Source organism: Hyla sarda, chromosome 7 (genome assembly GCF_029499605.1).
Source record: "Hyla sarda isolate aHylSar1 chromosome 7, aHylSar1.hap1, whole genome shotgun sequence".
Classification (NCBI taxonomy): Eukaryota; Metazoa; Chordata; class Amphibia; order Anura; family Hylidae; genus Hyla; species Hyla sarda.
The window spans coordinates 24,261,530-24,278,376 of record NC_079195.1 but is presented as its reverse complement, the minus strand read 5'-3'; the positions used below and the strand labels follow the sequence as shown (position 1 = coordinate 24,278,376).

At 44.1% G+C, this 16,847-nt stretch overlaps 1 protein-coding gene across 5 annotated transcripts in view; it reads left to right on the top strand.

Moving 5' to 3' along the window:
- LOC130281964 (rap1 GTPase-activating protein 1-like) overlaps window positions 1–16,847 on the top strand; it is a 147,459-nt gene that overhangs the window by 125,630 nt on the left and 4,982 nt on the right. For all 5 annotated transcript variants that reach the window (XM_056529765.1, XM_056529764.1, XM_056529766.1 and 2 more), the window contains 5 exons: window positions 594–749; window positions 3,469–3,540; window positions 13,708–13,794; window positions 13,954–14,091; window positions 15,134–15,237. In XM_056529765.1, coding sequence (XP_056385740.1) covers window positions 594–749; window positions 3,469–3,540; window positions 13,708–13,794; window positions 13,954–14,091; window positions 15,134–15,237 — 557 coding nt within the window. The remainder of the gene's footprint in view (window positions 1–593; window positions 750–3,468; window positions 3,541–13,707; window positions 13,795–13,953; window positions 14,092–15,133; window positions 15,238–16,847) is intronic.

The window sequence follows — 16,847 nt, the reverse complement described above, 5'->3', positions numbered from 1 at the left end:
TTTAGGCACCTGCATGGAAGTTTTATTTGGCCAATGTAAAGCGCTGTTTTTTGGGCACCATACCGTGTGGATTACTATTGGCCACCATATACAACTGCCCAATGGGGGAGGTTTATCCGTTACTGAGTTGCCCATAGCAACCAATCAGATCGCTTCTTTCATTTCTCAGAGGCCTCTTCAAAAATGAAAGCAGACATCTGATTGGTTGCTATGGCAACTCAGCAACTTTAGGCCTCTGAAAAATGAAAGCAGCGATCTGATTGGTTGCTATGGGCAACTCAGCAACCTTAGGCCTCTGAAAAATGAAAGCAGCGATCTTATTGGTTGCTATGGGCAACTCAGCAACTTTAGGCCTCTGAAAAATGAAAGCAGCGATCTGATTGGTTGCTATGGGCAACTCAGCAACTTTAGGCCTCTGAAAAATGAAAGCAGCGATCTTATTGGTTGCTATGGGCAACTCGGCAACGTTAGGCCTCTGAAAAATGGAAGGAGCGATCTGATTGGTTGCTATGGGCAACTCAGCAACTTTTTTTCGGACAGATTTTGATAAATCTCCCCAACTAACTATAAATCATTGTACCGTCATCTTACAGCTCCAGAGGAAACGCCACATCGGGAACGACATAGTGTCCCTGGTCTATCAGGACGATGGCGCCGTCTTCTCCCCCGATATCATCACCTCCCATTTCCTACACTGCTATATCGTCATCCAATCCTGTCCAAGCCCCAATGGTGACACCTTGTACAAGGTAGGACTTCATCGCAATGTCTAGTCCAGTGTTTCCCAAGAAGGGTGACTCCGTTGGCTGTCCGGGCATGCTGGGAGTTGTAGTTTTGCAAACATCTGGATGGCCGCAGTTTGGAGACCACCGTACATCTTTAAACATGTTGAACTGGGTCTCCTGCTGATTACAAAAAAATGTAGGATCCGCATGACTTGGTGTAGCGTTTAACCCCTTCAGTTCTCGATGTAGTTTTTTTTTTTTTTTTAGAGTGGCAAAAATGATAACCTGAAAGGGCTGTTTCATTACAGGCAACTTTTTCTATCAGTGCCCCCCTTTATATGGCATCTATGATTAGACAGTCTCTTTTATATTAGAGCCCTCCTTTATATGGTGTCTATGATTGGACAGCCCCTTTTATATCAGAGCCCCCTTTATATAGCGTCCATGATTAGACACTCCCTTTTATATGAGCTCCCCTTTATATGGCATCTATGATTAGACAGTCTCTTTTATATTAGAGCCCCCTTTATATGGCATCTATAATTAGACAACCCCATTTATATCAGAGCCCCCTCTATATGGTGTCTATGATTAAACAGACCCTTTTATATCTGAGCTCCCCATTATATGGCAGCAATTATTAAACAGCCCTTTCATTTCAGAGACCCCCTTTATATGGCATCTATGATTAGACAGTACCTTTTATATGAGAGCCCCCCTTTATATGGCATCTATGATTAGACAGTCCGTTTTATATGAGAGCCACCTTTTATATGGCGTCTATGATTAGACAGTCCCTTTTATATGAGAGCCCCCCTTTATATGGAATCTATGATTAGACAACCCCTTTTATATCATAGACCCCCTTTATATGGCATCTATGATTAGACAGTCCCTTTTATGAGAGCCTCCTTTATATGGCATCTATGATTAGACAGTCCCTTTTATATGAAAGCCCCCCTTTATATAGCGTCTATGATTAGACAACCCTTTTTATATGAGAACCCCCTTTATATGGCATCTATGATTAGACAGTCCCTTTTATATGAGAGCCCCCCTTTATATAGCGTCTATGATTAGACAACCCTTTTTATATGAGAACCCCCTTTATATGGCATCTATGATTAGACATCTCCTTTTATATCAGAGCCCCCCTTTATATGGCGTCTATGATTAGACAGTCCCTTTTATGAGAGCCCCCCTTTATATAGCGTCTATGATTAGACAACCACTTTTATATGAGAGCCCCCTTAATATGGCGTCTATTATTAGACAGTCCCTCTTATATGAGAGCCCCCCCCCTTTATATGGTGTCTATGATTAGACAGCCCCTTTTATATGAGAGCCCCCCTTTATATAGAGTCTATGATTAGAAAACCCTTTTTATATGAGAGCCCCCCTTTTATATCGCATCTATGATTAGACAGCCCCTTTTATGAGAGCCCCCTTTATATGACATCTATGATTAGACAACCCCTTTTATATGAGAGCCCCCCTTTATATGGTGTCTATTATTTGACAGTCCCTTTTATATGAGAGCTCCCCTTTATATAGCGTCTATGATAAGACAATCCCTTTTATATGAGAGCCCCCCTTTATATAGAGTCTATGATTAGACAACCCCTCTTATATGAGAGCCCCCTTTATAGGGCGTCTATGATTAGACAACCCCTTTTATATGAGAGCCCCCTTTACATATCGTCTATGATTAGACAGTCTCTTTTATAAACTGATTTATATAAAAAAAATCTGGCAATAAGGAGTAAAATAAAATTAAAAATATAAATAAATATCTAGATGATACATTTACTTCTGATGGAAACTGGTGCTATGGATGGATAATAACTTTCCACTAAGGTTAACAAATGTAGCAGTCACTTTTAATAGACACATATATATAAATAGCAATATCCAAAATAATTTTCCAGCCATAAAGAAACGAGCCGGTGAGTGATCTCCTATTACTGGACAAGCATAAAATAACAACTACATATTGTAAATTATAGATCAAAAGAACAATAGATTCCAACCAGATGGAAAATCCCCCTCGGGTCTCCTTATGCAGCCGTCCTAGAGATTAATGCAGAATACATCTCATCACTCCTACAATTATATATTTATAACTTACAAAGGCCATTAAGGATGTAAAGATTTATACAAACAATGTTTAAATGGGCACTGTTAGATCCCAAAACTTATGTGTTCTACATCTTGGCAAAACATTAACTTACCTAATATACTTCATAAAAAAGTATCTCCTTTTTATAGAAATTATGTCTTATAAAAAAAGACCACTAGGGGTCCCTATACCATCCACAACATAATCCTGTCTGGCTGCAGCATCATCTTTGTCCCAGCTGAAGAACAGACTGGTACAAAGTCCAGGAAGTGAGAGGGGGAGGTGCACTCCTCTGTGCTCACTCCTGTCCTATCAGACTGCAGCATGAAAATAGAGAGGAGGGGGTTACAGAGAAGCCTGATGTGATTGGATTAAGAGACCCAGCACAGCACAGCAGACTCAGGGGGGGAGTTAGAATGCATGGTGAGTGAGGGTGGGCTCAGTGCTTGCCTCGGTCTCTCCCCTTCCTGAGCAGTGGATGCGAGAATGAGTGAGCAGCAGAACAGAGGGATTTGTGAGCCAAATACAGAAGCTAGACACATAAAGCCATGTAAAGAATCTGCTCTGGATTGTATATGAAGATTTGCTTTTACAATGAGGCAATGACTATTATGTTCCATGTAGGTCTCCGTCACTGCCCGTGATGATGTCCCTGGATTCGGACCCGCTCTGCCGAACCCTGCAGTCTTCCAACAGGTTAGTGGATGATTTCACCCAAAATAGTTGTTCCAGTCAAAAATGAAATGAGGATCCCATAAAATAAAATAAAAACAGCCTTGTGATTCCTTTCACACCTCAAGGAGAAACTTTACCCCATTAGCGGGGAAAAAAAAGTTATTTCTAGTTGCCAGCCAGCACCCTTCTGTGTACTCACTATTGGGGATGGCATCCCTGCCATAAAAATAAAAAATAAAAAACCTGCAACATGACTGGGGATTATAAACCAAGAATTTACTCCAAAAGGAAGAGTTACCCATCTGTAGACAATGGTTTCAAGTCTTTTTTCTTAAAGGCTGAGCATTGACTTGCAGGGATGCTACCTCCAATAGGTGGCACCAGAGAGCAAACTCTCTACAGTGGAACATTGTATGGCCATTGTATGGCCTGACATTGTATGGACTTCTATATAAAATTCTTGATCCTTCCAGTACCTATCAGCTCCACAGGGAGTTCTTTTCTTTTTGAATTTATTTTCTGTCTGACCACAGCGCTCTCTGCTGACACCTCTGTACATGTCAGAAACTGTCCAGAGCAGGAGAAAATCCCCATAGCAAACCTCTCCTGCTCTGGACAGTTCCTGACATGGACAGAGGTGTCAGCAGAGAGCGCTATGGTCAGACGGAAAATAACTACACAATTTCCTCTGTAGTACACAGCAGTTGATAAGTACTGGAAGGATTAAGATTTTTATATAGAAGTAATTTACAAACCTGCTTAACTTTCTGGCACCAGTTGATTAAAAAAATAATAATAATGTTTTCCACCGGAGTGCCCCTTTAAGACTTGACACACCAGTTTAGCATTCTCCCTAGAAGAAGCTTTACCGCTAATTCAGGATATCAGCTTTCCCCAATAATTGGCTGCCAGGGAGGTCTGAAAGAGGGATGGGGAGGAGTCTCTGTTTAATTGGATGACAAAGAAAATGGTTTCATGAAAGCAAATATGGCTAACAATGGTACTGTACTGTACACCAAGCTGATGACTAATCTCCAGAGCTTCCACAAATAATCTATCACACTGTAAATTCCCTATAAATATGCAAAGAAACAAATAAATACTTCTCTGTGGACCAGAATTCTGTAACTTACTGCAGAAGAGACAAGGGAGGACTTATAAGGAGGTACTACGATGGTGGTGAACTGGAGGTTGGGGATCAAAACTGTGTACTTCCTGTCTGACGGCGGAAGTCTGGAGAACAAGTGACTTCAGAAGAACAGGCCCTCAGTCCGGAACAATGGAAGAAGGACATGATCCTTGAGATGAGGGAAGAGAACCTGTGAGATACAGGGAGCAACGGAAGAAGGACATGATCCTTGAGAGGAGGGAAGAGAACCTGTGAGATACAGAGAACAATGGAAGAAGGACAAGATCCTTGAGAGGAGGGAAGAGAACCTGTGAGATACAGAGAACAATGGAAGAAGGACATGATCCTTGAGAGGAGGGAAGAGAACCTGTGAGATACAGAGAACAATGGAAGAAGGACATGATTCTTGATACAAGGAAAGAGAACCTGTGAGATACAGAGAACAGTGGAAGAAGGACATGATCCTTGAGAGGAGGGAAGAGAACCTGTGAGATACAGGGAGCAACGGAGGAAGGACATGATCCTTGAGAGGAGGGAAGAGAAACTGTGAGATACAGGGAACAATGGAAGAAGGACAAGATCCTTGAGAGGAGGGAAGAGAAACTGTGAGATACAGGGAACAATGGAAGAAGGACAAGATCCTTGAGATGAGGGAAGAGAACCTGTGAGATACAGGGAACAACGGAAGAAGGACATGATCCTTGAGAGGAGGGAAGAGAACCTGTGAGATACAGAGAACAATGGAAGAAGGACATGATCCTTGAGAGGAGGGAAGAGAACCTGTGAGATACAGAGAACAATGGAAGAAGGACATGATTCTTGATACAAGGAAAGAGAACCTGTGAGATACAGAGAACAGTGGAAGAAGGTCATGATCCTTTAGACGAGGGAGGAGAACCCTTGAGAGTCTGGGAACAATGGAAGAAGGACATGATCCTTGAGATGAGGGAAGAGAACCTGTGAGATACAGGGAACAATGGAAGAAGGACATGATCCTTGAGAGGAGGGAAGAGAAACTGTGAGATACAGGGAACAATGGAAGAAGGACAAGATCCTTGAGATGAGGGAAGAGAACCTGTGAGATACAGGGAACAACGGAAGAAGGACATGATCCTTGAGAGGAGGGAAGAGAACCTGTGAGATACAGAGAACAATGGAAGAAGGACATGATTCTTGATACAAGGAAAGAGAACCTGTGAGATACAGAGAACAGTGGAAGAAGATCATGATCCTTTAGACGAGGGAGGAGAACCCTTGAGAGTCTGGGAACAATGGAAGAAGGACATGATCCTTGAGATGAGGGAAGAGAACCTGTGAAATACAGGGAGCAACGGAAGAAGGACATGATCCTTGAAAGGAGGGAAGAGAACCTGTGAGATACAGGGAACAATGGAAGAAGGACAAGATCCTTGAGATGAGGGAAGAGAACCTGTGAGATACAGGGAACAATGGAAGAAGGACAAGATCCTTTAGACGACGGAGGAGAACCCTTGAGAGTCTGGGAACAATGGAGGACGGGCATGATTTTTGAGACCTGGGAAGAGAACCATTGAGAGTAAGGGAACAATAGAAGAAGGTCATGATCCTTCATAGAACGTTTTGAGGACCACAATGAGAATTTTTTTTTTTTTCCCTAAAGAGAGAGTCAACTTATTATTAAATACGATGATCCCTGTTGTGTTCAGAAGGAAACTCTTCTGATTGTTGCTCGGCTGCCAGATCATCCATTAAAAACTAGAAGCTTATAAAATATGCACAATGCACGGCTCCACCACCACGGGTGAAACCACGAAGCCTCTGGTCTTCATTATTCTATCCTCATACAAAACGTAGGTAGTTTATATTCAGTAAGATGTTCAGTGCAGAGTCGTATCTGCATTATTGTCTGGAACTGTGAAAAGTAACCTCCAGTGAAAAAATTACTAACAATGGTTTGTACATTATCGCAGATTATGGCTGTGACCTCATGACCTATATTTTTCCCATGTGCTGTAGGTATTGGTCTCCACTCTATTATGTTATTACCTTTTCCCGGCACAAGAATTAGGTGGTCAGTATGTAGTCACACCAGGCACCCTAGGGCGAAGACAGTGGAGAACTCTGATAGAGGACATCAGGAGCTGACTGTAGAGGAGGGGGTTATGAAAAGCAAAAAAAGAGTGCAAAGCAAGGAGTCCAGAGGAGAGACAAGAGGTCTGCAGCCCCACAGTGCATGAAGGAGATACCCAAACTCAAAGTGACCCAAGTTTCCATTCCTTGGGATTGGAATAGTCTTTAGCACCACGTGAGAACCCAATACCTAAAAAAGTCAGGGTGTCTTGGTGCCATAGAGACTGGTGGGGCCTCTGTATGTAGGCTTGGGTCAGGTTCACTTTTTTGTATATGATTTGACCTGCATTGAGTGTTTTACTGGGGAGCAGACTCTCTAGATAATGGTGCCATGGTATTCAACATTAGTAGAGAATAGATCTACAGAAATTCATAGGGGCAGTAGGTACAGTAGACGGGTATCAAGAAGCAAACAAACAATAGGGCATCTCCTGCTGCAGTTGCGATCAAAGGATAAAATGACTTACTCATCTAAAAAGTTGAAGAACAGAAGTCGTATCTACGCGTGTCGAGGTTTAGACTTTATAGGTACACTAAGCTAGTAGAAACAACTAAGCATCTAAAAGTTTCACAAAGGATCCATCACACTAAATTCCCTGTAAATAGGCAAAAAAAAAAGGCAGGGAGAACCTGCTACGATGGTGGCAAAAGTGAGTACTTTTACAAAGAAAAAAAAACAGCTTTTAAAGTCCAAGCATTCGGGCATAGGGTGTATGTTCTGGGCGTTATGAATTATTAAAATTTTTTTTTTTACACAATTTGGGATGAATTTTGAGTCGATTTGCTCATCATTGGGGAGAATCCTTGAGATGTGGGAATAGAACCTGTTAAGACACAGAGAACCATATCAGAAGGACCATGACCTTGAGATGCAAAATACCATGACAGGAAGACCAAAACCCTTCATATGCAGTAACAGAATCCTTGAGATTTGGGGAACAATGGAAGATGGACATGATCCTTGAGATGAAGGAAGAAAACCCTTGAGAGTCAGGGAACAATAGAAGATGGACAAGATTCTTGAGATGAGGGAAGAGAACCCTTAAGAGTCAGGGAACAATAGAAGATGGACATGATCCATGAGACAAGGGAATAAACCTCCTGAGAGTCAGGGAACAATAGAAGATGGACAAGATCCTTGAGATGAGGGAAGAGAACCCTTAAGACTAAGGAAACAATGGAAGAAGGGCAGGATCCATGAGACAAGGGAATAAACCCCTTGAGAGTCAGGGAACATTAGAAGAGGAAGATGGTCCTTGAGACAAGGAAAAAGGGGCCTTGAGAGTCAGAAAACAATGGACGGCAGACATGATCCTTGAGATGAGGGGAAAGAAGAACACTTGAGAATAAGGGAACAATAGAAGGATATGAATTGATCCTACAGATACAGAGAAGGGAAGAGAACCCTTGAGAGTCAGGGAACAATGGAAGAAGGACATGATCCATGAGATGAAGGAAGAGAACCCTTAAAACTAAGGGAACAATGGAAGAAGGACATGTTCCTACAGACAAGGGAAGAGAACCCTTAAAGGGGTACTCCGGTGGAAAACTTTTATTTTTTAATCAACTGGTGCCAGAAAGTTAAAGGGGACCTCTCATCAAATTAACTTTTGATATATTTTAGATTAATGAATGTTGAATAACTTTCCAATAGCATGTTAATGAAAAATACGCTTCTTTCTATTGTATTGTTCCCGATCAGTCCTGTCAGCAAGCATTTCTGACTCATGCTGAAGTCCTAAACACTCAGAGCTGCCAGTCTGCTTTGTTCACAGCCAAACAGGCTGTGAACAAAGCAGGCTGTCAGCTCTGAGTGTTCTCCTTTGTGAACAAAGCAGACTGGCAGCTCGTAGTGTTTAGGACTCCAGCATGAGTCTGAAATGCTTGCTGCCAGGACTGGTAGGGAGACCCCTAGTGGTCATTTCTTCAAAGTGGAAAGAAGCATATTTTTTAATAACATGCAATTGTAAAGTTATTCTGCATACATTAATCTATAATATATCAAAAGTTTTTTTGATGAGAGGTACCCTTTAAATAGATTTGCAAATTACTTCTATTAAAAAAATCTTAATCCTTCCAGGACTTATTAGCTGCTGAATACTACAGAAGAAATTCTTTTTTTTTTTTTTTTTGGAACACAGAGCTCTCTGCTGAATCATGAGCACAGTGCTCTCTGCTGATATCTCTGTCTATTTTAAGAACTGTCCAGAGTAGGAGAAAATCCCCATAGCAAACATATGCTGCTCTGGACAGTTCCTAAAATGGACAGAGGTGTCAGCAGAGAGCTCTGTGTTCCAAAAAGAAAATAATTTCTTCTGTAGTATTCAGCAGCTAAAAAGTCCTGGAAGGATTAATATTTTTTAATAGTAGTAATTTACAAATCTGTTTAACTTTCTGGCACCAGTTGATAATATATATATATATATATATATAAGTTTTTCACCGGAATACCCCTTTAAGACTAAGGGAACAATGGGAGAAGGACATGATCCATGAGACAAGTGAAGAGAACCCTTAAGACTAAGGGAACAATCAAAGGACCTGATCCTAGGGACAAGGGAAGAGAACCTGTGAGAGTCAGGGAACAATAGAAGGACATGATCCTTGAGACTGGAGGAGGGAACCCATGAGACTCAGAGAACAATGGAAGACGTATTATAAGAAATCCTGCATTGTACTGTGGGGTACAGTCATCCTCATTCTCTAATATCTCTCACTATCATCATGTATAGCAGTGGTCTCAAACTCTGGCCCTCCAGATGTTGCAAAACTTCAACTCCCCGCATGCCATGACAGCCATTGGCTGCTGGGAGTTGAAGTTTTGCAACATCTGGAGGGCCGCAGTTTGAGTCCACCGATATACGTGTTCAAGATGTCCTGTTCTCGAAAAAAACGTCTTCGGGTCACAGGATTTAACCCTTTCCTCCAAACTCCAGTCCCGTCGTGATTCGCGTTGGCCACTAGATGACAGTATCGCCGCGCTGTAGCCCCGTCCTTGTTCAGCGTACCACTAAGCGGCGTCGCGTAATATTCTCATCTCCACATGTATTAAGTTACAATCAATTATTTAGCCAGTGCTTTTCCCTGAATAAAACATTTTCTCCATTCGTTATACGGGCAGAGTCAGAACAGGGGGCAGCGAAAAAGCGAGCAGGGAAAAAAAAGGAGCGCAATGATTCATAACTTAATTTGAAATGCCAGCTGTAGATATTACCGAATACATTATCCATAGCATATTGGTTAGTGAATCATCAGATAACTCTACAATTCCATAGCCGGATGCCAGGCCGGGAGGGTGGGGGTGGGGGTTACCGACTTACCGTGCACCGAGTAGTAATGTTATGTGGCGGTCCTAACATAGAAATTATTATTATTTTTTTTTTTTATTATTATTTTTCAATTTCTCCTCAACTGGAGTTTATGGAGTGAAAAAAATCATTAAAGTTTTTTACGGCCCTGAAATTTGTGACGGTGATGGTGCGACATGCAGATAACTCCTAGGTAAGATGGGTTCTCCACCCACATTAGACATCTCTGAATCTCTTTATTGCCACAAAACTGCTGCCGCCTATTGGTTCACCACCCCAGGACCTTTTGCCCACTTAGGCTTTTCACCAACTGACAACATGCTCCTGGGTGTGTTGGTGTTTGTACACTGAATGGCACTACTAGAATAGTGTACGGTAGTATTATGTTGGCACTGTATGACGTTTATTATTTAAGAAATGGGTTTGGCTGAAAAAAGAGCCCCATGCAGTAAAATAAGCCTAAAGTATAATTTGTGGCCCTGATATTTGGGACAGTGATGGTGGTACAATTCAGGTATCTCCTAGGTCAGGTAGGTCCTTAAAGGGGTACTCCGCTGCTCAGCGTTTGGAACAAACTGTTCCGAACGCTGGAGTCGGGAGCTCGTGATGTCATAGCCCTCTCAATGACGTCACACCTCGCCCTCTCAATGGTGGTCTATGGAAGGGGGCGTGACAGTCGTCACGCCCCCTCCCATAGACTTGCATTGAGGGGGCGGGGCTATGATGTCACAAGCGCCCAGGGCCGGCTACAGCGTTCGGAACAGTTTGTTCCAAACGCTGAGCAGCGGAGTACCACTTTAAAGGAGTACTCCGCTTAAAGGGGTAATCCGCTTATGATGTCCCCAGCGGCGGGACCCCCGCGATCTCGGCTGCGGCACCCCAGACATCCGATGCACAGAGCAAACTTCGCTTCGTGCCGCATGACTGGCGATGCAGGGCGGAGGCTCGTGATGTCACGGCCACACCCCCTCAATGCAAGTTTATGTGAGGGGGCGTGAAGGCTGTCACGCCCCCTCTCATAGACTTGCATTGAGGGGTGTGGGCGTGACGTCACAAGTCTCAGGTGCTGCACCCAACGCTCTAAACGAACGCGAGGTGCAGCGGCGGGACCCCCGTGATCAGACATCTTATCCCCTATCCATAGGGAATAAGATGTCTAGGGGCGGAGTACCACTTTATGTCTCACTATTAGAGATGAGCGAACTTACTGTAAATTCGATTTGTCACGAACTTCTCGGCTCGGCAGTTGATGACTTATCCTGCATAAATTAGTTCATCTTTCAGGTGCTCCCGTGGGCTGGAAATGGTGGATAAAGTCCTAGGAAAGAGTCTCCTAGGACTGTATCCACCTTTTCCAGCCCACTGGAGCACCTGAAAGCTGAACTAATTTATGCAGGAAAAGTCATCAACTGCCGAGCCGAGAAGTTCGTGACTAATCGAATTTACTGTAAGTTCGCTCATCTCTACTCACTATACATCTCCAAACCTTCTCCTTGTCACAGTATTTACCAAGCTGCTGGACCCTGGAGAATGGCCCAAAACTCCATTGTTCTTGGGTGATCAATACTCCCTTCAAAATGAGTTTGGGGGGGCATCTTCTGCAATAAAATGAGCTAAATGGTTAACTGCCTTACTTCATCAAACCAAGACCTTTACCCCCTTAGATTACACTGACATTGCTCCTTTATGGCTTTTAACAAACTTACAACATGGAACTTGGTGCCATACAGTGTACAGACACCAATACACCATTAGAATAGTGTACGGTAGTATTATTATTGGCACTGTATGGCGTTATTATTTATAAAATCAGTTTGGCTGAAAAAGAAGTAGTAAAATGAGCCAAAAGTATAATTTGTGGCCCGGACATTTGTGACTGTGAGGGTAGTTAGGTCCTCACGTCTCACTATACCATCTCCAAACCTTCCCATTGCCACATTTTCTGAGCTACTACCCCCTCATAGAAGTAAATATTGTGAGAGTGGGTCAAAACTACATTGTTTTTGGATAATCAATACCCCCCTGGGATTGGTTTTTGGGGGGCATCTTCTGCAATAAAGTTGTCAAAACGGTTACTGTATTTTCCGCCCTATAGGACGCACCGGCATTTAAGACGCACCCTATTTTTAGGTGCAAAATCTAAAAAATTTTAGATTTTGAACCCAATAGTGGTCTTCAACCTGCGGACTGCCAGATGTTGCAAAACTACAACTCCCAGCATGCCCGGACAGCCGTTGGTCCCCAAAAAGAATGTGATGTCCCAGCACCAAAGGCTGTCCTGTGGGCTTCGGATCCCCTCGGGCATGCCTGCTGCTACTGTGATGGGCCCACTTTTGTTTACTATGTTTATGCACTTTGTTGTATTCATGTATTGTTTGTGTATTGTATCCTTAAAAAGAAGATGCAGAGTAATCAAGTGACCTTGTCCACCCAATGGGAGCCCCCCCAACTTGCCCTGTATATTGTGTAGGGGGGGGGGGAGTTGCCCCAGTTAAGACCTTGTTCTGAGCAGAGCTCCATGTGAGCTACAGTGTGGAAAGGAGCTGGAAGAAGTGTGGATTGATTCCAAGGGGAGTCTGAAGGGAAAACTCCTAATCAAGTCAGCCCCACCATACTGCAAGTGTTTCCCGTCCAGGGGTTGGTGAGTTCATACCCTGGCGGTGTCAGTAATTGGACCTTTCAGAACCCTAGTCAGCGTGGGATATCTCTTAATCTCCAAGCCTGAAATCTATCTAATTCAAATGGGTGAAAAGCACCATAAGTCCCAGCAAGGCAACAGGGCACTCAAGGGTTACACTGCATCCCTTCTACTCTGCTCTTTACTGTGAGTGTTGTACCATCTACACCTGCCTCAGTAAAAGACAGTTATCCATAACCCGGCATCGGTGTGTTTACTGCCCTGTGCCTGGCCCAGGAGAAGCTGTGTCCACCTCGGACCGTGTATAGGCTAACAGTGCCATGGCGTCATGAGCTGACAAGTATAACTTGCACCGTCCATGTGGCAACTCTTGCCATCAATAATAATTTTTAATCATGAGCCGACATTAAAATTTTTGGCGTCACGAACAGGATAATTTTTAATTGTGAGTCCACGTCACAAATAGACTTGTCTATTCTTTTTGCCAAATCCACTTGGAAATGCATTGCCATCTAGCGGCCGCCAGAATATTTAAATGTGCAAAATGTCTGCCCGTGTATTCCCGACCAGACATTCCGCACGTTTTCCTACCGTGTGAACATACCCTAAAGAGGTTATCCAGGAATAGTTAAAAACAAACAAAAAAAAAAAAAAACAGTGACACCGCCGTCCTCAGGTTTTGTGCGGTATTCCAGCTTGGTTCTATTGAAGTGAATGAAGCCAAGATGTCATACCGCACACAACCTGAGGACAGGTGTGTCTCTGTTTTTGAAAGAAATTAGCTCTCTTCATGACCAAGCAGGGAGCTGAATTGATTTGTGCGGACAGGTTTCTGTACCGAATCCCTGTGAGCCATATTGATCTACATAAAAGGTGTCCATGCAATATTACATTTCTGCGTGTATTCGCGGTCAGGTCTTAATTTTTTTTCCCCCTAGAAATGTGCGGCTTTTATTGCACCTCTTCCCATCTTCTCAGTGTCTCGCCCTCTCCTTCCTTCTCAGAACCAGCAATTCCGTGAATTCCTTCTCACCAAGCTGATAAACGCCGAGGTTAACTGTTACCGCGCCGAGCGCTTCTCCAAGCTGCAGGTGAGTAACAGGTGTCTCATTGACAGTCATTGAATCGTGACTAGACAGCTCATTGCGGGGTCTCCATGCAGAACCGCAGCTGCATCCCCCCCCCCCCCTACTTGTTCTTCCAGCCTCATATTGTGTCTTCCCACGTCTTATCTATTTCTCGCACACCAGGAACGCACGCGGAGCTGTCTCATTGACACCTTGTACGACGAGCTCTTTCTAAACAGTCAGACCGTCCTGGGGTCCCTGGAGGAAAATCCTGGAGATAAACTGGAGAATCCGTCTAGTGGATTCCTGGAGAACTTCAAGGTGAGTGACGATGTGTAATCTAAGCCCGTCACCGGGAGGTGACCTCCAATCCGATATTTGGAAGTGCCTTGGCGCGAGACATGGCAGCTCGTGTGGAGGGTGTGAGGCGTTCTATATATAGGGAGCGCGCTCTAAAAGGAATGCAGTGTTTCCCTACCAGGAAGCCTCCAGCTGTTGCAAAACTACAACTATCAGCATGCCCGACAGCCAACGGCAACAGCTGGACCAACCAGGGTGCCTCCAGCTGTTGCAAAACTACAACTCCAAGGCTATTCCTCCTGCATGGATGGGAGCGCACAGTGTTCCCCCAGAGGTCCCTAACTTAAATATTAGGCTATATTCACACTACAAAATATCCGCCCAGAGATATCCCGGGACTGGTATTCCAGGCGCAGCGGCTATGGGCAAAATCCATTGGCAAAGCAGTCCACGCAGATACCCGCAGAAAGAATGAACTTGTTCATTTTTTTTCGGCGGGTGCGGATTATGAATTGTACAGAATTAGAATTTTCTAATTTTTTCTGCAGCAGAAATTCCGCACAGTGCAGCAGGATCCCATTGAAGACCACAGGAGACTGCTGCACTGAAATTTCCTCTGCTTCGGCCCATTCACACTACTTTTTTTCTGTGCAGACTTTCCGGAAAAAAAAAAAAACGACCTTTCTTGACTCTCTCTCGCTGTCACCGCCATCTTCTCCTGTTTTAGGCAGCTTCTTCCTGCAGCCACTAGAGGCCGGTAGCATTTCTACCTTTGGGACGTGCACAATGATGTAGTGTCAGGTAGCATCACTAGAGGACAGGAACCCTAGAGACTTCAGTTCCCTTGATACTAAGACACTGGTGGCAGAGATGCAGATAGATGGCCATGCCGGCAGACTGTTACCCTGCCCCCTACAGGCTGAATGGAAAAAGCATCAGATTATGGATTATTGCATGTGAGGCTCAGCGGGGGGCCCCATAGCGGTCAGGTCTTGTTCACGTTAATGTGATAGTTTCCCTTTGTTACATACATAAATTGTCTTCTAATTCATGTGTCTCGCAGACATTCTCGCTCTCCCTCAGGAGCCCCCAGAGGTCACGTGACGCACTTTCGCGAGGATGCCGAAGCGCCAGCATCGCAATAGATAATGTCTCTGAGGAGAAGAGGTGCGTCAGAGGAGAGGATCGACCTACGAGAAATCCTCCCATCATTTCCCCTAAGATACAATGATGGGAGAAGTGAATAATAATGTTTTTTTTGTTTGTTTTTTGCTGCATTTTTTTCCAGAGATGCAGCTTAAAAATATTTGTCGCAGGTGCAAAGCTATATGGGGCCTGCCTCCTTAACCCCCCAAAACTATGGCAATTTCTTCTTCTATCTCTGTGGTCTCCAAGCTGTGGACCTCTAGATGTTGCAAAACTACAACTCCCAGCATGCCTGGACAGTCGTTGGCTGTCCGGGCATGCTGGGAGTTGTAGTTTTACAACATGTAAATCTACTGTTCCCTGTAAGACCTGAATATGTTCGCACACTGTGACTTTGAATATACTACTGCCACACACTATACCCTCTGAATATAAAACTGCCACACACTGTACCCCTGAATATACTACTGCCACACACTATACCCTCTGAATATAAAACTGCCACACACTGTACCCCTGAATATACTACTGCCACACACTATACCCTCTGAATATAAAACTGCCACACACTGTACCCCTGAATATAAAACTGCCACACACTGTACCCCTGAATATACTACTGCCACACACTATACCCTCTGAATATAATACTACCACACTCTCTACTCTCTGAATGTGTATAAGTATACTGCCGCATACTGGGTGCCTCCTAATATACACTGCTCTAAAAAATAAAGTGAACACTAAGATAACACATCCTAGATCTGAATAAATGAACTAATCGTATGAAATACTTTCGTCTTTACATAGTTGAATGCGCTGACAACAAAATCACACAAAAATTATCAATGGAAATCAAATTTATCAACCCCTGGAGGTCTGGATATGGAGTCACACTCAAAATCAAAGTGTAAAACCCCACTACAGGCTGATCCAACTTTATGTAATGTCCTTAATACAAGTCACAATGAGGCTCAGTAGTGTGTGTGGCCTCCACGTGCCCGTATGACCTCCCTACAACGCCTGGGCATGCTCCTGATGAGGTGACGTCTGGACAGTCTGTGGTGGATGGAGCGAGACGTCCCAGATGTGCTCAATCAGATTCAGGTCTGGGGAACGGGCGGGCCAGTCCATAGCATCAATGCCTTCCTCTTGCAGGAACTGCTGACACACTCCAGCCACATGAGGTTGAGCATTGTCTTGCATTTGGAGGAACCCAGGGCCAACCGCACCAGCATATGGTCTCACAAGGGGTCTGAGGATCTCATCTCGGTACCTAATGGCAGTCAGGCTACCTCTGGCAAGCACATGGAGGGCTGTGCGGCCCCCCAAAGAAATGCCACCCCACACCATTACTGACCCACCGCCAAACTGGTCATGATGGAGGATATTGCAGGCAGCAGAACGTTCTCCACGGCGTCTCCAGACTGTCATGTCTGTTCAGTGTGAACCTGCTTTCATCTCTGAAGAGCACCGCAGCGCCAGTGGCAAATTTGCCAATCTTGGTATTCTCTGGCAAATGCCAAACGTCCTGCACGGTGTTGGGCTGTAAGCACAACCCCCACCTGTGGACGTCGGGCCCTCATACCACCCTCATGGAGTCTGTTTCTGTTTGAGTGGACACATGCACA